Source organism: Sus scrofa, chromosome 1 (genome assembly GCF_000003025.6).
Source record: "Sus scrofa isolate TJ Tabasco breed Duroc chromosome 1, Sscrofa11.1, whole genome shotgun sequence".
Lineage (NCBI taxonomy): Eukaryota > Metazoa > Chordata > Mammalia > Artiodactyla > Suidae > Sus > Sus scrofa.
In genome coordinates, this window is record NC_010443.5 from 191,177,384 (window position 1) to 191,199,415 (window position 22,032).

Sequence of the window (22,032 nt, forward strand, 5' to 3'; positions counted from 1 at the left end):
TAATCTATACAAAACCAGAAATGTGGCTCTAGGAGTAATTCAAAGACTATCTATCCTTCTTATCAAAGCCTCAACTTTCTTCTAATATCTGAGCGTTGGAAAAAGAACTGTCCTACATTCAAAAAAAACAAAAAAAGAACTTCAGTAGGAATTGCCCTACCCCACTGATAGTAGGAAATACGCCCCAGAAGTTCTTCTTTAGATGGTTTACATCGTTTCTCAGGCCTTTCACAGGAAGAGCTGTGTCCTCCAGGTGCTCTGAACCGTCTTTAAATGTGAACATCCAAGGAAACATCCAAGGAAATAACATTGACTTGGGAATGCTTTGCTTCTAATTGTGCTTTTTGCTTCCTGTCATAAAACATGAGACATTGGATTTCCTGTTGTGGCTTAGCAGATCAAGAACTCGACTAGTATCCATAACGATGTGGGTTTGATCTTTGGCCTTGCTCAATGGGTTAAGGATCTGGCGTTGCCTCGAGCTGTGGTGTAGATCACAGACATGGCTCAGATCAGGCATTGCTAGGCTGTGGCTTAGGCTGGCAGCTGCAGCGCCAATTCAACTCCTAGCCTGGGAACCTCCATATGCTGCAGGTGCAGCCCTAAAAAGCAGGAGACATTTATCTCTTCACCTGATAAGTACAATTATCTCTTCACCTGATAAGTACAATTAACACCTCCCCCCACACCCAAACACACGCAAATGCTAAGCTTTCTTCCTTAGCATGACCAGCCATTGAAAGTAACTTTGTTCACTAAAATCATTACCTGAGACTGAAAAATGCTAATTGTGGACAAAATGGATACCCTATCCACTCAGATTGGCTTTATCTTTTTTTTTTTTTTTTTTTTTTAATGGCAACACCAGATCCCTTGAGTGAGGCTAGAAATCCAACCCACATACCTCATGGATACTAGTCAGATTGATTACCGCTAAGCCACAATGGGAAGTTCAGTTTAGCTTTATTTTGAAACCAAATTTATGGTTATCAAAGGGGAAATGTGGGTAAGAGGGATAAATTAGGGGGTTGGGATTGACAAATACACACCACTAACTATAAAATAGGTAGGAGTTCCCACTGTGACACAACAGGATCAGGTTATCTCTGCAGTTCTAGGATGCAGGCTCTATCCCCAGCCTGGCACAGTGGGTTAAGGATCCAGCATTGCCGAAGCTGGAGCATTGGTCAAGAGTTCCGGCTTGGGTATGATCCCTGGCCCAGGAACTCCATGTGCTATGGAGTGGCCAGAAAAGAAAAAATCAAATCAAATAGTTAAGATAGGTCTTGTTACCTACTGTATATCACAGGGTAACTTACTCAATACTGTGTAATAACATATATGGGAAAAGAATCTGAAAAAGAATGGATATATGTATATGTATAACTGATTTAGTTTCTGTACACCTGAAACTAACACAACTTTTAAGTCAACCATACGCCAGTAAAATCTGTTAAAAACAAAAGCAAGGAGTTCCCGTAATGGCTCAGTGGAAATGAGTCTGACTAGTATCCATGAGGGCGCAGGTTCGATCCCTGGCCTCGCTCAGCGGGTTAAGGATCCAGAGTTGCTGTGAGCTGTGGTGTAGGTGGCAGACACGGCTTGGATCCCAGGTTGCTGTGGCTGTGATGTAGGCCAGCGGCTACAGCTTCAGTTCGACCCCTGGCCTGGGAACCTCCATATGCCGAGGGTGAGGCCCTAAAAAAAAAAAAGAACATAAGATGGGAGTCCCCTGGTGGCCTAGCATGTTAAGGGTCTGGCATTAACCTTGCTTGGCTCAGGTTGCTGCTGTGGCACAAGGTGTTTGTTTGTTTTTGCTTTTTAGGGCCACACCTGCAGCATTTGGAAGTTCCCAGGCTAGGGGTCAAATCAGAGCTACAGCTGCAGGCCTATGCCACAGCCAGAGCTATGCCAGATTCAAGCCCTGTCTGCAAGCTACACCAAAGCTCATGGCAATGCTGGATCCTTGACCCACTGAAAGACGCCAGCCATTGAACCCAAATCTTCATGGACACTAGTTGGGTTCATTACTGCTGAGTCACAATAGCAACCTCCTACGGTGAAGGTTTGATCCCTGGACTGGGAACTTCCACATGCCATGCCAGCAGCCCAAAAATAAAACAAAACACCAAGATGGACACGTGGTATTTCAAAAATTCCTCTGTCCAGAATTTAGTCCACAGCCTTCATAAGATGACATATCAGGGCAAATCTTAAAAATCTTCTCCACAAATATTAGTAAAAAACTTTAACTCTCACTAGGCAAGTAATCTTTTTTGTTCTATCTGCCAGAAACACAATTCAGAGTCTACAATCTTATAGAAACAGATAATTTTTTATTAGTTTTACTGACTCATGACTAAAATATTAGAAAGATACTGTATCTATTTCTCTGTATGATTATGTATGTCTTTTATTATGGGGGTGGTAATCAATCAAGAACCTAGGATAGCAAAAAAATTATTTTTTCTCCCATATATGTGCAATACAATACTATTCAAAAATAGAAAGGAATAAACCATCGACTCATGGAAAAACATGGATGAATCTTACATGTATATTGCTAAGTGAAGGAATTCAGTTGGAGAAGGCTACACACTGTATGATTCCATTTATATGACATTCCAGAACAGGTAAATCAGAGATGATAAACAGGTTATGGGAAGTAGTCCATGTGATATTTTAGTGATGGATGATACCTGCCACTATGCATTAGTCTAAACCCATTGATTTTTACAACCCAATAAATAAATCATAATATATTCAAATTTAGCTATTTAGGTTATGGGAGTGTCATAGGGTGAAATAGAGAAAGTAATAAAGAATCTAACTAACGTAGAAATGTAGGAAGAATGTATGAGAGGAGTTCCCGTTGTGGCTCAGGGGGTAAGAACCTGACTAGTATCCACAAGGATGTGGATCTGATCCCTAGCCTAGCTCAGTGGGTTAAGGATCCAGCATTGCTGTGAACTTCGGCACAGGTTGCAGACCTGGCTCAGATCTGGCATTGCTGTGGCTGCTGTGTAGGCCAGCAGCTGCAGCTCCAAATCGACCCCTAGTCTGGGAACTTCCATATGCCACAGGTGTGGGCCTAAAAGGCAAAAAAAAATTTTCTAATTTTTAAAAATGTATGAGGGCAGGTTTTGCTTAAACCTAACCCTAACCTTAACCCCCTCACCTATAACCCTCAGGAGCCATGCTTGGCTTCCTAAAGATAAAATGAGAAAGAAACCTAGCCAGGCAGGGTTACTGGAGGACTGTGTAAGATGACATGTGTAAAACACAGAGCACAGAACTACTCACAAGCAGCCACTCAACTAACATCACCTTCCTGCCTCCAAACTTCACAGCCTTGGTGAGTAAACCCAACATTTGCAGGCATCAACTCCAGGTGTGTCGGGACCCAGGTAGGTCAGGAGGCTAGAGGGGCAAAGGATCAGCTCTTCATTTTTATTAGGATCAGTCTTGATGATGCTGTTCATGGGTCCCTCCCCACCCCTCAGCCCATTGCTGGGCACCTGTCTAATGAGCTCTCCTCCCCATCTCAGTCCTTTGTTGGTAGGGACTCTGAGCTCATAGGAGGGAGACACTTAAGCCAGGTCTGCTGCCTGAAGCTGGTGGTGTCTCTAGAATATTCCACTTCTGTATTCCCACTGACTGTGCTTTCTCCACTGAGAAGCTGGCTGCACAGGAGTCAGGGAGCCCAGGAGTGGGCCTGAGGCCCACAGCACCCGCTGCCCTCTGGGTCCTGACCCTCACCTCAGTGCCTACCAGGGAAGGCTTTTCTCTCCCCTGGGGGCATCCAAATCACAGAATTGGAAGCACCAAGGTGAGTTAGAGATTCCCCTTGGGAATAGTCCCTCTTCTGTCCAGGAATTCTGAAGCCCTGGAAAGAACCTTGGACTGGGAGTCAGAGAGCCTGAGTCACATTCCAGTCCAGGCTACACCACTGCCCCAGCCCCCTCCATGGCCCAGCTCAATAGCTGAGTGAAGGCAGCTTAGAGGGTCCCTGGAGCAGCCCCCTAACCTTTTCATACACCCAGACCCTTGCACCTCATGCCAGTGTCCCTCAGGCTGGATCTGCTTGCAATGGAGCCTGGGGGAGAGATGGCTCAAGGGCTCCACCTAGTGGCCAGTCACAGCTAAACATCAGTCCACATAGCAGCTTCTAGTGTTCGTAAAAATCACAGCAGCAGAAGTCACAACCCTGAAACTGCCCCCAGGGGCAGGAGAGAACCTTGAGAGGTCAAGCTGCACCTCTTCGCCATAGCAGACCAGGTTCCCAGGGGTCAATGGTGCAAATGGGAGGCATCGCCAGTGTAAATCCCTCTGAGTGAAAAGCACTACAATTTGGGGTCAGATAGGCCTGGTATCTGAATCCCATGGATTCTTTTTTCATTTGTTTTGTCTTTTTAGGGCTGCACCCATGGCATATGGAGGTTCCCAGACCAGGAGTCAAAGCGAAGCTGTAGCCGCTGGCCTACCCCACAGCCACAGTAGCGAAGGATCCTAGCCACACCTGAGACCTACACCACAGCTCATGGCAATGCTGGATCCTTGACCCACAAAGCAGGGCCACGGATAAAACCTGCAACCTCATGGTTCCTAGTCAGATTCGTTTCCGCTGCGCCACAACAGAAACTCCATCCCTTGGATTCTTAACCTCACCTCCAGCCCCTCATCCATGAAGTGGGCTATTGAGGACATGTCCTACAGGGCTGTGGCCCCCTCTCTGCATGAACAGGAAGCCAAGGGAGATGCAGGGGCGAGAAACCCCCCTGGTGGTTCTCAACCCTTAGGCCAGTGGCTCAACCTTGACTGAATATCACAATTGCCTGATGCTCAGGCAGTGCTTCTCAAAGCATGGTCCCTGGGCCAGCAGCAGAACATCAACGGGGAACTTGTGGAGAATTCTTGGGTACCACCCCAGACCTGTTGAATCAGAAACTCTAGGATGGGGCTCAGCAGCCTCCAGGGATGCTGAAGTCTGGTCCAACATGAGGAGACTATGCTTAGGTACTGGGGATGCTGAAAAAGCTCCTCAGGCAATTCCAAAGTCTTAGGCATCAAATTTTCCTGTGAAGGTCAAAATACTAACAGGTACCTGCCCTGCCCCCAGTCCTCTACCCCAAGGAATCTTCAGGGGAGTGAAGCCAGACCCAAGTACAGATTCAAAGAACAACTTTGCAGCTGACTGTGATGCACAATCACTGCTCTGGTTAGGACCCTTCACATGTATTCTGCTTGCCCTTCCTTCAGAGGTGGGGCCCTGCAGTAGAGGACAGCTGCTCTCTTAGATCAGCAGGTGGTGCAGAGAACAATCACCAGTGATGGACATTTGGTGGCTGTTTGAGCTATGACAGGCATGGTGCTGGATGCTTTGTATGTAACATCTCACAAGAACACTGTGAATTGTTACAATTCTCTGTTTTCCAGATGGAGAAACTGAAGCACAGAGAGGTTAAGTAACTTGCCGTAGGTCACACAGCTACCAAATGGCAGAACCAGGATTCCAACCTAGATCCTTTAGACTCCAGAGTCCACTACCTTTGCTTTCTTGTTTTACTAATAAGAGGTAGGAGGACTTGCTGGAGGCCACCAGGTGTAGTGACCATCACATCCCTTGTCCCTTTGCCTTGAAGCTTACCAGTGCTGTGACACCAATTTCAAAATGAGATGCTACCAGAGTTCCAGTCTTGGCTCAGTGGTTAATGAATCTGACTAGGAACCATGAGGTTGCAGGTTCGATCCCTGGCCTTGCTCAGTGGGTTGAGGATCCGGTGTTGCCATGAGCTGTGGTGTAGGTTGCAGACACGGCTTGGATCCCGAGTTGCTGTGGCTCTGGCATAGGCCAGCGGCTACAGCTCCGATTCTACCCCTAGCCTGGGAACCTCCATATGCTGCGGGAGCAGCCCAAGAAATGGCAAAAAGACAAAAAAAAAAAAAAAAAAAAAAAAAGAGATGCTACCCATCTGAGCTGGGCGCTACCCCCAGGAAATAATGCCACTCTCCCAGGCATAAAAGTAGCTGGAAAAGGAAAGCAGAAGGAGTATTAATTAAGTCACAGGGACTTTTTCTTAGACTCACAGAATTAAAGGTATTAAGGAAATTGACACTTGCCCCCATTGCAGCTCAAGTGTCCATTGCTCTCTCAGTGCTGGATGCTGTCCGCTAGAGAGAAGAAAGAAAATGACAAGAGAAGGATCCAAGGACGTAGAGAAAATATAGAGAAATTTTACTGTTAAAAATGCATTTTCCAAAAGTAAGGGAGTTTTTGTCTTGAAGAGATGAAGTCCTCTAGTCCTTGGGGAGGGTGCACCTGACAGGCAGCCCTCATTGTTCTCGAATTCTTCTGGAGAGTCGGTAAAGTTCCATTGTTGCCCTGGCATCTTCCACCGAGTTGTGTCCCAACACACTGTCCTGCAGACACAGGTATAGGGTGGGGACTTGGGGTGGGGCTAAATCCAGGTGCCCCATGTGGCCTGGGCCTGTTCACACCCTGCTTTCCAGGACCCTGAAGGGGTCATTGGGTGAGTCCCCCCCCCCCCCCCCCCCCGAAGCCTCTAATGCCCTGGACTCAGCAGGTGGCTGAAGCAAGCCTGGCTTCACCCATTAGCACTAGGCCCAGGCGTGGCCAGGCACAAAACCCAGCTACCTGAGCCAAGCTGTGTCCTTTAGGTGCTTAGAGTCAGGGTGGAGGGGGTGGTCGCTGCAGACTTGCCCTCAGACCCAGAGGGGTTCTCACGGGGACCCCAGGGCACTGAGGAACATGTACAAAACTGTTTCTAAGGTGCTCCTGGTTCAGCACATTGAGAACAGGGTTCTTCAGTGAGTCAAGGTGCTGACACTCTGGCCTAGACCCCTGGTGCCACAAGCCTAACAGAGGGGCCCAAACTCAGGCCTATCCCCTGCCTCCTATACATTCCTGCTCCCCAGCCAAGCCACGCCTCATTCCTCAGGCTGGGGTTCCGGCCCTCCCCTCCCCTGCACCCCCTCTCCTTCCCTCCTCCACTAAGACACACTCTTCAAACTCCACTCAGCCCTGGTCTCCTGCCTGCCACTCATCCTTCATCCCTGCTCTCTCCTCTATCAGACACACCTCACAGGTGTGCCGGCAGTCAGGTCGTGGGCCACCCTCGCTTCAACCAGGATTTTCCCAGGGATGGGCAGGGCCTCATTCACCTCATGTCCTCAGCCTCTGGTCCAGCCTGGCCCAGAACAGGTGCTTCATAACAATCCTTTGACATGGAAGAGCCCACATGCAGGCGCAGTTCCCAGTGGCCAGCTTGTAGCTGCAAGTGCTGAGGAATTAGAGCCCCAGGAGCAGCAGCAGCTGCTGCTGGTGGAAGTCATGTGTAAATACTGCATCTCCCTGGATAAATCTGAGGCCTGGGCTTACACCATTTCCCAGAGCTCAGCAGGGGGATTAAGCTTCGATTATCCACAGGGAAACTGACATGACTATAAAAACAAAATCACCTTGGAGTTCCCATCGTGGCTCAGCAGTTAACGAACCCAACTAGGATCCATGAGGATGCGGGTTCGATCCCTGACTTCCTCACTCAGAGGGTTAAGGATCCGGAGTTGCCATGAGCTGTGGTGTAGGTCACAGTCACGGCTGGGATCTGGCATTGCTGTGGCTATGGTGTAAGCCGGCAGCTGTAGCTCCGATTCAACCCCTAGCCTGGGAACTTCCATATGCCGTGCGTTCAGCCCTAAAAAGCAAAAAATAAAAACAAAATCGCCCTGCCTGGGTGCCTTCCCTTCCGGACTTCCCAGGTCAGCTCTCAAATACATTCCCTGCTCGTTATGGTGAAAACCCTGCTCCTCTCACAGCACACAACCTCTCAGGATCACGGGGAGATCGCGCATCTTTGGAGCCAAATATTGGTTCTCAGGCCCCTGGGGGGAGTTTCGGGTTCCAGGGGGAAGGCCAGGACCCCTGGAGCCGGAGGTCCAGCCCCAGCCTGGGAACAGGGCATCCTCACCTGGATGCGCAGCCCGAGCAGGCGCTGGCTCAGCAGGCGGAGGGAAACGCGTCGGCAGTAGTGCAGGTCAGCCTCGCGCCACAGCAGCCTATCCTGGGCGGTGTCGTAGATGGTATAGTTGCTCATGTTCTCCTTCAGCGCCTTGAAGTCGTGCTTCAGGTCATGACCCACCACCAGCTTGCCTTTCAGGAGCTGCAGGATCTGGCCAGGAAGACAGGTGCCCCACACCTCACCCAGGGGCCTCCAGGTGGGTCTGGGGCAAAACTTAGTGCATCAAGGCAGGGAGCAGCCCTTCCTTGACTTGCTGTGTGACTTTGAGCAAATCACCATCCCTCTCTGGGCTTTGAACATATATATCCATCGATAAAATGAGGGAACTGGTCCAGGCTCTGCTCAACTTCAACAGCTTAGTTCTGCAAGGAAGGCTCATCTTAACTCCTTCCATGGTTTCCATGTATAAGAGCAGTGGCCAGCACTTACTGGCCCAATCCATGGGCCAGACACCCATCAGATGAGTCACATACATTGTATGGTTTAATCCTTTCAACAACCCTACCTGGCAAGCAGAATGATGACCTCCCAAAGATGCCCAAGCCCTAATGCCCAGGACCTGTGAACACATTACATGAAATTAAAGTTACAGGTGAACTTTAGTTTGCTAATCAGATGGCCTTAAAATAGAGTTTCTGGATTGTCCAGGTGGACCCAGCATAATCCCAAAGGTCCTTGTATGTGGATGTCAGAGAGGTCTGTGGCTGAGGAGGTGGAGGATGGGGCCATGAGGCAGGAACAGGAGCCGCCATTGAAGCTGGAAAGGGCAGGAAACAGACCCTCCTCCAGAGGTTGTAGAAAGGAATGCCCTCTGCCGACACCTTGGCCTCAGCACGTGAGACCCACTCGGACTTCTGAACCACAGAGCTGCGAAATGATAAATTTGGGTTATTTTAAACCACTGAGTCTATAGTTTTTGCTACAGCAGCCACAGAAAATTCATAAAGCAATGCAGGGAGAGGGGTGCTATGTTTAAATTTTGCAAACTGAAGCACCAGGAAGTGGAGTAATTTCCTCAAGGTGACTCTGATGATTCTAAAACAAATTTGCAGATTCCTTACTGCTCCTCTCAGAAAAGATGGAGTCTAATCCCCCTCACCTTAAATATGGGATAGGCTGTGTGACTTCTGACTTCTGTATGGAGCCAGTGTCCTTGGACCCCTGAGTCACCCTGAAGCCAACCTGCTGGGGATACCACCCTGGGGTGGTGAGGTGTGTACAAGGAGCCCCAGCAGCAGCCTCAGGACAGGTGGGCAAGCAAACCAGCTGGTGATCCCAATCCCCAGCCTGCCAATGCCTCAGCCGACCAGCTGCCCCTGTCTGCCAAGCGCTGCCCAGATTACAGATGCGTGAGTGACATAAATATTGACATTGTTTGAAGCACTAGGTTTTGGGGTGACTTGCTGAGCACCATTAGATAAATGGGACAGTCACACAGCTAATCATTGGCAGAGCCAGCCCCCAAAGCCAGCAGGCTGGCTGTGGTGCCTACTTGTCCCCACCATCTTATGAAGAAAGAGCTAGCCCAACTGCCAAGCTGTGAAGTGTGACCCCTAGAGTGCCCCAGCCCAGAGCCTCAATCTCTGGCCACCTTTCCTTCCCCCTGGCTGCCATTGGGGAAGATGGAAGGGGGACCTTGGGGCAAGCTGTACCAGGCCGGCTGCAGGTGGCTCATGGCTGCCTCAGGCCCACCATGGACTCTTCTTTTGCACCCTCCATATCTTCCTCTATGCCCCGAAAAGGACCCTCTGGCATCTTGCTTCTGCTTCTAGTGGGCTCCCGGGACATCATGTGGGGCCTTTGATCTGCCACCCCTTTGCAGAAGTGGAGGCCAAGGCTCCAAGAGCCCTAGAGACAGGGTCTGTCTATCCACCATCAACAGGCAATGGCACCAGCCTGCCCCACCGTGACCTTGGTTTTTTTGGGGCCCCCTCTGGACAGAGCCCCCACACAGCTTAGGGACTGGGGAAAGCACACTCGAAGAATGAAGCTAGGCCATCCTGAGAGACACTAGTGCTTGTCACGCTTGGGCTTAGGAGTCACCTGGTGAATCACACCAAAATCTGGATTCAAATGCCGGACTCTGCGTGTCCGACAGGTGTGCAGATGCTCCTGGTCTGGGAGTCACCCTGAATGGTAAAGGCACACAACTTCAGAGAAGCAGCTCGAGGGGAACCTTCCATGGAGGAAAGGGCTCGGTGCAGCACACAGGGGAGGGGCAGAGACTCAGGCGTGGGGGATGGGGCCGTGTTGGGCAGAGGTGGTCACGCACATTTTCCTGCTGACATCTTCTATGTTTCTGAACAATGTGGCCTGTTTTCCCTGCCTCAGAGTTGGCTCAGATCCAGTTCACACAAATCCCTGAGGGAACTGTCTGCCATCCCCAAGCAGCCATGGCCCGTCCCATGAATCATGAGGTAGATTCCTGGGAAGTTCATCACTTCCTGAGCCCAAGGTTTTGGGGGCGGGGGCCTACATTTAGGACCGCAAGACACATCAAGAGAGAAAATAGGACAGGCAGAAGGAAGGAAGAAGTTGGGGGAAGAGAACAGTCCATTTGGCAGAGAGATAACAGCTCCTTAGGACAAAGATGCTGGGCACCAGATAGGGAAAGGCCACTGGGACTTGCTGTGTGATCTCAGGCGGGTCAAAGACCATCTCTGGGCTTCCCCATTTGTAAGGTGCTGGCCTGGGGCGGTGAAGCTCCATGGACTTTCTAAGGCAGGGCTGAGAGGGAGCCTGGGGCACGGTGGAGGTGTCAGCTGGCAGGGCCTTGGGGCTGTGTGACCTGCAGTCTGCCCTGAATCAGTGTCATGAGAGAGGCGTGTCAAATGCAGGGGATGGAGGCTCAGACTCCTGGAAAGAACTGGAGTGGGCGGAGGAAAGGAACATTCATCGATCTGGTCTCATTGCCTGGAACTGTGCCAGGTGCTTTCCTCACCTCATCATAAGGTTTCTCAACAAGAATATTCTTAGTTTCTTTTTATGGTGGAGGGGGCTGTGGGTCAGAAAGGGTAAGAGACTTGCCCAGGTCACACAGCTGGTGAGTTGATAGCTGAGATGCAGTGTCTGGATATGCCTGACCCTGTCACTATTATTAGGGTTATTATTAGCACCTACTGAGAACCTAGGGGCTACATTAGCATTATTAATTTCAGAGTGGAGAGCACTGCTGGGCCCATGATAGCTCTCAGTGAAAACTTTTTGAATCTGGCTCCTATAACGTGGAGATTATCATACCATCTTAGCAACAAGAAAAGGGAGGTGCAGAGTGGTGTGTACCCATGTCACATGTAGGGGAGTCACAGGCCCTGGTACACGTGTCTGCCCCCATTCTCTTTCCAGTGTGTTTCCCCTCTAGTCCAAGTATTTCTCAGAGGGGCCTGATCAAAAAAATCACCTGGAAGAGTTCCCATTATGGCTCAGGGGTAAGAAACCCAACTAGTATCTATGAGGACATGGGTTCAATCCCTGGCCCTGCTCTGTGGGTTAAGGACCCGGCACTGCCACGAGCTGTGGTGTAGGTCACAGACACGCTCAGATCCCGTGTTGCTGTGGCTGTGGCGTAGGCCGGCAGCTGTAGCTATGATTCAGTCCCTAGCCTAGGAACTTCCATATGCTGTGGGTGCGGCCCTAAAAAGAATAAATAAATAATCACCTAGAGCTCCTGTTAAAAATCCAGAGGGCAAGGCCCTACTCCAGACAGACTGCATCAACATGGCCAGGGGAGCGGTGTTAGCAAACATTCTAGGATATTCTTCCCATCTGCTGAGTCTGGAAATCTGTGCACCAGCACTTGCCCAGCCTGCAGAGCTTGCTGCTTCCATCATGTTTCCATCCTTCCACCTGCCCATTAGTTCACCTGTCCATTCGTTCATTCCTGGCAGCCAGGGGACTGATTATAAGGGACTCCCCCCTGCTCCCTGTTCATGTCTTCTTCCCACGAGGCTGCTCACCCTGGGGTGAACCTGGTTGACAAGGTCGTCCTCCACCATCTGGCTGAGCCCCAGAGAAACCTGCCAGGTGGCTGAGCCCCAGTAGGACACTGGGACCTGGGCAAGGGCTACTACACCAGTATAGCTGAAACTGCTCCCTGTTCACAAGCTGCTGTGGCCTCCTTTTTGTCTGTTTCCCACCTAAACCACAATGCCAAACAAGATCAGCGTCATTATCGTTCCCCAATCTGTCATGATGTGGATGGTATTCACCACACCAGATCAGCATTAAAACAGCTTTACTTACAAAAGTGAGTGACAAGCTATTAACAACTATCATTAGGTCAAAAAATTCATTTAAAAAGCATTAACCTGTCAAGTGAGAGCCCTGAATCTGAGTGCTGGGTTGTAGCTCAGTTTGCTATGTGTCCTTAGCAAGTCACTGCCTCTCTCTGGACCTCGGTCTCTTCACAGCTTCCCTTCTGTGCAGACAGTCTGATTTGTGGGGCTCTCTGTAGGCCAGGGTTCTCAAGCTCAGCACTATTAACATTTGCAGCTGGATACTTCTTTGGTGTGTGTGTCTGTCCTGTGCATTGTCAGATGTTCAGTGCCATCCCTGGCTTCTACCCACTGGATGTTTGTAGCAGCCTCCCTACCTCACTTTGGACAGCCAAAAATATCTCCAGATATGGCTCAATGTCCCCTTGGGGGCAAAATCACAGTGCCTTGAGAACCACCACTCTCATGACAGTCAAACCTACAGGTGTCAGAAGATAACAAGGCAATTACCTCGCATTATAAAAGCAATAGAATCACATTACAAAAAAAAAAAAAAAGAGGAGCCCACTCAAAACCTCAGTGCCTTATGGCAGCACAGCTCCTGGGTGGACTCCGGGGTTCTCAGGGGCTCCTCAGAGCCCTCCTGGCTTCTATGGTCTGGTCCACAGTTTACTGCTAACCAGGCCCACTCACTGCTCCCTTGGGAGGGAGGGACAGGTGGGTGAGTGGTGAGCCTAGCCTCACTTGTGAGGTGTTGCTTTGGCTTTATGGGATCTGATAAATGCCTGGCAGTCTTCTGCCCCAGAACATTTTGGGGCCCCTGGTCCTGGGATTAAAACACTGTGTGATGAGCCTGGTCTTTGGGATTAAAACACTGTGTGATGAGTAGGGTCAAGCTGCCTCAGTGCCTCATTCAAGAAAACAAATGACAGTGAATATGTCATACCACAGTCACTGCCATGCTGTACCGACACTGCCCTTAGTATACCAGTCACTTAGCATTCACAGCGTGCATTTACACACTTTGACCACAGGATTGGAACCTCACAGAGCAAGAACTGGGGCTGGAATTTGAGTCTCTGCTCTTCCCCTTCCTTGGACACTTTGCTCAGCCTGTTTCTCAGTTTGCTTATCTATAAAATAGGGTGATGACACTACTTAACGACCTCCCAAAGTTGTGGTGGGGAGTTAAAAGCAATAATGTATGCAAAGTGCCTCAAAAGTGCCTGGACCGCATGCCGGATACCCCTGTGCTATTTCATCACCCCTCTGTTACAGAGGATCCTACTGAGGGCCACAAAGAGGGTTAGGAACAAGCCAGAGGGGACAGGGCAATCAAGTAGCAGAGCTGGGACTGGACCCACATCCAGTCAAGTCTAGAGACTGTGCTTGCTCCCTTCCCCCTGGGCTTTGACAGCAAAAGCCAACATGAGGGCAGAGGAAATTTTGTTCCATGCAACTGCTTAAACTCCTGTATTGTGAAAATTAATTCAACTCCAATCCCACAGATATTCTCAGGACACCTGGTGTGTTCAAAGCACAACATCCAACCTGGGGCAGGTAAAGTATATGGCAGGAGCTGTGGAGCCAGAGAGACTCCTGTGCGTGGCCAGGCAAGCTTTAAAGTGTGGGCTACAGCAAGGAGGATGAGACCGACCCCCCCCCCCAAGGGGGGTAGGGTTGGGTGGGAAGAGTGAGGACTGGGGAAGAACATCACATAGGACTCCTCTAGCCTGGGCCAGAATGGCAGTATCTCTAGGGGAAGGGATGGGGGATGGGAGGGAGCAGGGTTGGGGCTGAGCTGAGAGAGAAGGCAGGAAAGGTAGGTAGGTGGGGTTTGGAACACCACTAGCATTGACCAGGTGGCCCTCAGACAATAGGGAGCCATGGAGATATTTGGACACGGGGTGGGGGGGCAGTGATCTGAGCCAGGTCTGGGGGAGTTTCTGAGATTAGCTGGGCTCACCGTTTTCAAGGGGAGCTGGAGAGATGACAGGATATATGATATGGGTTTCTGCCCTGATCTCTCCACAGGCACATGGAGTGACCATCAGCCGTGCATCAGGCACAGCGTTTTTGGGCTGCAGGCCACATCACTACACCCAACCTGTGTGAAGAGGGAGGAGAAAAGCGAAGCTCAGAAAGGGTCAAGAACTTGCCAAAGGTCATACAAACCAGGAAGTGATAGAGCAGGCAACATGAACCTCAGATGTGGTTCCAAAGAGCTGCCTGGTCTTCAGATTCCTGCCTCCCTCCTGGAACAGCTGTTATGTGCAGCTCTGGAAGGGCCTGGCACAATCTCCATATGAGAAACTTAAGTATTTCTGCACCAAATCTGGATAAGGATCAAGGTGTCCTGACTCCCAGGCCATGTCTGAGGGTGCCCAGGGAATTGCATTTCTCTGCTGCCTCTTCTCTCCTGCTCTTTCTGCCACAGGGATGGGGAGGAAGGTGGGGAGGAGGAGAAGGGATGGGGCCATGCTGCCCACCTGACTGCTCAGTGGGGATCTGAGTGTGGGCAGCTCCACGCAGTGTCCCTGGGCCTCCCATCGGCACCTGAACAGACCCACATCTTCTTGGTCCTCCTCTGTCCTAATGTCTCCTCCTTTCCAATCTCTGGGTGCTACTGATGACTGAGGCCCTCATAACTGCTCCCAGGGGGCTCAGACTCTTCCTTCTGCAGCCGTCTCCTTCACCCCTATCCATCCTCCCCAGCACCCCTGTTCAGGCTTTCTCTACAGTGGCTTAGATCCTGCCGTGCTCTCACTCAGGAATCTTCCATGACTCTCTATGGCCAGTTGAGCTGCATGCACAGACTCTTCCCACCCCTTTGGCAAATAGCACCAGCTTCATGGAATCTTTCCAGAAGCACCCTGACATACTGTGTCCCCTCCTCAGGGCTCTTTAGTGTCCTCTTAGTACCTCGAGATCAGTGCTGTCTAATAGAAAGAAATAGAATGTGAGCCACATGTATAATTTTAAATCATCAACGGCCATATTTAAAAAGGTAAAAAGTGGAGTTCCCTGGTGACTCAGTGGGTTAAGGATGTGATGTTGTTCCTGCTGTGGCTCTGGTTACTGCTGTGGTGTGGCTTCCATCCCTGGCCCGGGAACTTCCTCATGCCACAGGAACAGCCAAAAAAAATAAATAAATAAAAAGAAATAGGTGAAATTTGTTTTAATATGTTTTATTGAACCCAATATATCAAAAATACTCTCCTTTCAACATTTAACCTGTATTTAGAAATTATTGAGATACTTTATGGTTCTTTTTTTATACAAATCTTTGAAATTAGGTGTGCATTTTACACTTACAGCACAACTCAGTCCAGACCAGTCACTTTTCAGGCACTTACCAGTCACATGGGAAGGGTGGCTCCCTAATGGACACACAGCTCTAGAGATTTTTAGCCTGAGTTTCTAATCCTGACCAGCTCTTCCACATTCTGGTTATCTGAACTTGTGTGAATTACTTAGTTATGAATTAAATTTTGTTCTTTTTCAAATTCATTTGTTTGAAATGAACTCCAGCTCCCTCAAAATGTGGCTTATGGAAAAAGGGTCACTGCAGATGTTATTGTTAGGATGAGATTATACTGGGGTATGGTGGCTCTTTAACCAATATGACCAGGTCCTTATAAAAAGGGGAGGGATATCTCTTGTGATGCAATGTGTTAAGGATCCCGTGTTGTCACTGCTTGGCTTGGGTCACTGCTGTGGTGTGGGGTTTACCCTTGGCCTGGGATCTTCCACATGCCACAGGCACAGCCAAAAAAATCCCACAGGTGTGTTGGGGATGGGTGCAGATTTGGGTATAGAGACATGCACTCAGGAAGAATGCCGAGTGAGCAGGAAGGCATAAGTTGGGATTCTAAGCCAAGGAATACCAAAGATGGCTAGCAAATCATCAGAAGCTATGAGAAGGACACAGAAGAGGTTTTCCCTTGCAGCCCTCAGAATGAACCAGTCCTCCTTGGTCTGAGACTTCCAGCCTCCAGAACATGAGACAAGATACTTCTGCTGTTTAAGCCACTCACTCTGTGGTACCTTGCAAGCCAATATTTAGTTCAAGAGAGCCTCAGTTTCCTCATCTATAATATGGGGACAACAAGGAAAGACTCCTAACAGCTAACAGTTTTTGAGTACTTAACATAGGTACTCTCTCCAGCCCCTTCTCAATCCTCACAACCACGCTATGAGACTACTCCTGTGATGACCCCATTTTCCTTTCCAGGAAATGGGTGAGGAAATTGCCTAAAGTAACTTAGGGGAGGAGGAACAAAGCCAGGATTCAAACCTGGCCCCCTTATCACTGCACTAACAGCTCCCGGCGGGCTGTTTTGTAGATGGCGCTCAGAAGAGCGTCCAGTGAGTAGCCAGTGCTCAGAAAACAGTGGCTATTGTTATGGCCTTATCGCCAGCGCCCGGAGCCTGATGTGTGCACAGTGTGGGGGACTGAGGTGAACTTCAGCTGTCTTTGTTCTCTAAGAACTTCCTCACAATGAGTTCAACTTCCCAGAAATGACTAAGGTGCCACTTTCAGAGTGGTTAAGTTTCTTTTTCATCTACTGATTCAGAGAAACAGAAAGTAGACTGGAGAACATGTCACAACAAGCCGGAGGGCAAGAGGGTAGGGGACCTTGGAGTGACGTGCCAACCTCTATGAGCAGGTGGCCTGCCATGGGTCTGGGAGAAAGCCCTCCCTGGGGTCAGGTGACTCTGGCCTGTTCCCAGGACCAGAAGGGCCCCCTACCAAGGGCCCAGTCAGTGAGGGCCTCCACCCAGACCCATCCCCCATTTCTCTGCAGGGTCCCCAGAGGCAGCCAGCATGGAGGAAAGGAGGAATCTAGCTCCTAAATCAATGTTCAAGGAACATCAGGCAGGACACAGTGTCCCCATCACAAGACCAGCAAGGTGAACCAGATGCCCTGGGGCCTGCTCCCAGGTGTGTGTCTAAAGGTGTCTGATGGCAGGAAGACTTCTCAGACATGGCAACAGGTTTCTTATGCCTGGTGCAGGGGTGACAGGAAATCTTACATGACTGGGCTCACAAATCAGACAACCGGGGAAGGTACCCGGGAAGTACCTTCTGCCCTCGTGTGTGTGTGTGTGTGGTGGTGTGTGTGTGTGTGTGTGTGTGTGTGTGTGTGTGTTATCCATAGCCCTGCTGGCCTGGCTGGCATATGGCCCTTCACTTACCTCCAGCCTGGCCACGGCGAACGGGGTGGCCCCCTCCATGTTCCGAGCTGTGATTCCGCTGACTGGGGTTCTGTAGTCAGTGATCTCGCCCTCAGGCCGGATGAACTTGTCATAGAGCACGGTGCCATGGAAGTCCACAAGGCTGCAGCGAGCCAAGCCGCTCTCCCGGAAGGGCCCCAGCCCCACCATCTCACAGTCCATGGCCACCACATCCATGCCTCTTGCCATGTTCCACCGGGGACCCTCAGATGCGCTGGAGAGGGGGGTGCAGGAGGAGCATCACTCAAGGGCCAGCCGAGGCCCCAGGCGTCCTCAGCCACTTCCCAGCCAGTCCACACCCTCTGCCCTGCCCTTTGTCACAAATACCATCTGGCACAGGAGGAAGTTGGCCTCTTGCCACCCCAACTGGCTTCTTCAGTCTGGCGGTCCTAGGGCCTCTCTCTGGTCCTGTCTGGCAGCCTCAGGTCCAGGAGGCCCCCTCCTACCACCTCCATGGGCCACTACCCCAGAGAAATACCTTGAGCCCACCATCCTGTCTCCCATTCTCACCTGCCTGCCTCTATGGTGCCTCTTCTCAGCTATTGCAGCTGCTCTGAGCAGTGACTCATCTCTGACTTCAAGCCGGGAATCCTGACCCTGTTTCAGTTTCTGGTTCGTTATCAAGTCAAGTCAGGGGCGGGAGGCCGGGCCATGTGGGCCGGGCTGCTCCATCTCCTAGGGCTGCCGCAGGTGGGGTGCCCATTGGCCTGAGTCAGCTCTGATGAGGCTGGCAGCCTCTGTCTGGGTGTCCCACTTTTGCCCCTGCCCTCCACCTGATCACTCAAGCCCACCCCCTCCTCAGATGACATAGCCGATGTGGATGGAGATGATTGCAACATTTGTCCCTCCTCTCTTGCCCTCCACCCGGAAAATAAACAATCCCCAGGACTGGAGCCCAGGGAACATCCAACTTCCGGGGCCACCACCAATCTGACACTCTGTGAAGCGTTTTATGGGGGCAGAGAGACCTGGCTCTTGTGACGCCGAGGCTATGAATGGGGAAGGGTTAGAGGTTGGGGTTTGAGCGGGGCTAACCCCCACTGCTGACCCAGCAAGGGCAAGGAGGCAGTAAGGGAGCCTCCATTCGTTTAGGGGTGGCCTCAGAAATGGCAACCTTCTGCCCTTGGTGGGCTCTGCCTCTGGCTGGGCCAACACTGAAGACAAGGAGAAGCAGGAGCCCCTACCAGCCCAGCGATCTTTCCTAGAAGCTACACTCTCCCAGGCTACAACTCTGACCCCTTATAACAATGCCTGACCCCTTAGGGAGCACTCAACATTTATTGAATAAATGAATGAGTTACAACTGAATCAGGTTTTGTTTTCCTTTTGGCTGCGCCCACAGCATGCAGAAGTTCCCAGGCCAGGGATCAAATCCTCACCACTGCAATGACAGTGCCAGATCCTTAACTGCTAGTCCTAAATCATCTTCAACAAGGATGTCGTCCATCAGCTATTTGTGGTGAGTTGAAAGCCCCCCATTCTTTTTTTTTTTTTTTTTTTTTTTGGTTTTTAGGACTGCATCCACAGCATATGGAAGTTCCCAGGCCAGGGTCGGATTGGAACTACAGCTGCTGGCCTATACCACAGCCACAGCAACACAGGATCCGAGCTGTGTCTGTGACCTATAGCACAGCTCACAGCAATGCTGGATCCTTAACCCACTGAGCAAGGCCAGGTATTGAACCCTCATCATCATGGATCCTAGTCGGGTTCATTAACTGCTGAGCCACAAAGGGAATTCCTGAAAGCTCCCCATCTTGCCTTCAATCCCAGATCCATACAGAACAAGCTTTGAGAGTCGAACCTGATTGTCCTCAGTTGTCCTAAAGATTTGTAGCGTGGAAAGGAACTTCCCCAGATTCTTGGTGTTTTCACCAAGTGACCTCCACCTTCATTTAACAAACTGCAAAAATAAAGCCAGATACTGAAATATGTTTAAAGGATAAGGCATTGTTCCTGTTTCTTCTTCAACTGGTTCAAATTTGAGTAAGAAGGTTTTTTTGGTTACTATTAGGAACGAGCAACTTTTTCTTGAATTCAGATTATATGGGGATTTTTTTTTTTCTTTCTCAGAGGCATAAAGGATTGTTACCCTGATTTAGGGGGAGGTGAAGCAAAATTCCTGTTACTTTAATGAACGAATGTTGAAAAAGTAACCCCCCAAAGATGCAATTGGCAGTTTCTGTTTCAACAATCCCTGCAGGACTCTGCCCACCCTCTGGTGATTGGCCCACATCAACATCCCTGCTGCAGGCTTCACCCCCTTCCCTCCTCTGGCCTCCCCAGGACTCAGAACATATCTCTGCTTCTGTGATTCTTTTCCTCACGGGTCCTGAGCCTGTTCTGTGGTCAACTCCAAAGCTGCATATTTAAGTCTTCTCTGCATTTCTCCTTTTCTGGGCACATCTTACCCCCGTCCTCACCTGCCCCAGTCAGCTCTGAGGTCTCCCCACCTCATGCCCTGCTCTAAATTGTCTTTCAAATCTTACCAGATTAAGTTTCCCAATAGCTAATGTCTTGCACTGCCTGTCACAGCACTTTGCTCAAGAACCTACAGTGATTTCCTGTTGTCTAAAAAAAAAAAAAAAACACCCACACACCAAAAAAAAAACCTTCCCTCCCTCACAGTCCCCCAGACCCTCTTATATTTGTCCCACCTGCCTTTCCAACCTCATCTTGCACCACTATCAATCTGAGCCTCTTTTTTAGGTTGTGACCTGAATTCTCGGCCTTCTGATATTCACATAGTGACTCCTCCCAGCCCTTAAGAGGGTCCCCCTGCCTTCTTCAGGCAAGAGCAATCATCCTTAATTCACCGTGTGCTGGGGCCCAGAGCTACAGGGGTGAGATCAGGTCTGAACCTTCGGTTGGAGAGGGACAGTGGTGCTTATAAAAGTCAGCCTTGGGAATTCCCATCGTGGCTCAGTGGAAACGAATCTGACTAGGAACCATGGGGTTGCAGGTTTGATCCTGGGCCTCACTCAGTGGGTTAAGGATCCGGCGTTGCCGTGAGCTGTCGTGTAGGTCAAAGACTCGGCTCGGATTCAGCGTTGCTGTGCCTCTGGCATAGGCCAGAGGCTATAGCTCTGATTAGACCCCTAGCCTGGGAAACCTCCATATGCTGAGGGTGTGGCCCTAAAAAGACAAAAAAAAAAAAAAAAAAAAAAAGGTCAGCCTCTCTCCCATGCTTTCACCAACACCCCCTTCTCACCTCCTTCCTGTGTGCTTTCTCTGTCCCCAGGGCCTGGAAGTTTGCTGTCCCCAGTCTAGAAAGCACTTCCTCCAGGTAATCTATCCAGTTTTCTCCCTTTCCTTGCTTCTATTTAAAACTGCACCTCCTATCCCCTTTCTGAGTGTCCTCTGCAGGAATTAACACTTGTAGAAAATACCACCCATTTTCCTATTCACTTACTGGTCCCCCTTGCACTTGTTTGGTTCACTGCGGGGGCCTGGGTAGGGGGGACCCCCAGCGCTTAGAACCCTGTCTAGATCACCCTGAGTGCTTTCAGATGTCATGTGCTCCAAGGTTGGACACAGGTACTGGTGAGTTACAGCCTAGGAGAAGAACCCCTGAGGCTAGTCAGGGGGGATGAGCTGGGGTTTCCTAGTGGTGTGATACTTCCCAGGCTTAACGGGAATCACTCCAGCCAAATCTCATTGAGTCAGAGGACAGCAGGAAAATGAGTCCCTCAGGGAAAATCTCTCAGCCTTACAAGACACACATCCTGCTAGGTGGCCTACCTCTTAGGCCTGGAGCAGGTAAAAAGGCTGCCACTGTGTGCCCTCTCTGAACCCCAGCACAGGGAACAGGCTGAGTAGATGACTCATAAAGTGGGGCAGGTACCTTTCCCTACAGGCAACCTGCCCTTGGAAACCCAGTTCAACTGTCGCCAACTCAGCTGGTCACATACCCCTAAATGTGTACGTGAATTTCAAAATGATATACCACAGATGAAACCATCTCAAATATCAGCAATTTCATGCGGTTCAATTTAAAACATGTTTCACTGTTAATGGAATACTTTTTTTTTTTTCTGTCTTTTTGCCTTTTCTAGGGCTGCTCCCACGGCTTATGGAGGTTCCCAGGCTAGGGGTCCAATCGGAGCTGTAGCCACTGGCCTACGCCAGAGCCACAGCAACTCGGGATCCGAGCCGTGCCCGAAACCTACACCACAGCTCATGGCAACACCAGATCCTTAACCCACTGAACGAGGCCAGGGACCGTTCAGTGGGTTAAGGAACCTCATGGTTCCTAGTAGGATTCGTTAACCACTGCGTCATGACGGGAACTCCGGAATACACTTTTTAAAACACATAAAAAGTGAGCATAAAACATAAAATGAATGATTTTAAAGTAAATACAGGAGGTCCCTTGTGGTCTAGTGGTTAGGATTCTGCACTTTCACCACTGCAGCCCAGGTTTAATCCCTAGTCTGGGAACTGAGGTCCCACATCAAGCCACTGCTCGCCACAGCCAAAAAAACAAAACGAGACATAAACCAATAGACGTGTGAAAAAGATGCTCAACATTAATCATCAGA

General features: G+C 50.0%; 1 protein-coding gene across 4 annotated transcripts in view; it reads right to left on the reverse strand.

Annotated features, from left to right (window-relative positions):
* ISG20 (interferon stimulated exonuclease gene 20) overlaps positions 1–18,218 on the reverse strand; it is a 39,749-nt gene extending 21,531 nt beyond the window's left edge. For 3 of the 4 annotated variants that reach the window (XR_002335558.1, XR_002335557.1, XM_021062570.1), the window contains exons 1-3: positions 18,002–18,218; positions 17,453–17,705; positions 7,989–8,189 (exon numbers count right to left, since the gene is read on the reverse strand). Coding sequence is in view for 2 of the 4 variants with exons in the window: in XM_021062570.1 (XP_020918229.1) it covers positions 7,989–8,189; positions 17,453–17,680 (429 nt within the window). In the remaining 2 variants the exon portion in view is untranslated. Of the gene's footprint in view, positions 1–6,214; positions 6,421–7,988; positions 8,190–17,452; positions 17,706–18,001 lie in introns of those variants that run through there. The other variant, XM_005660030.3, reaches the window with a different exon arrangement.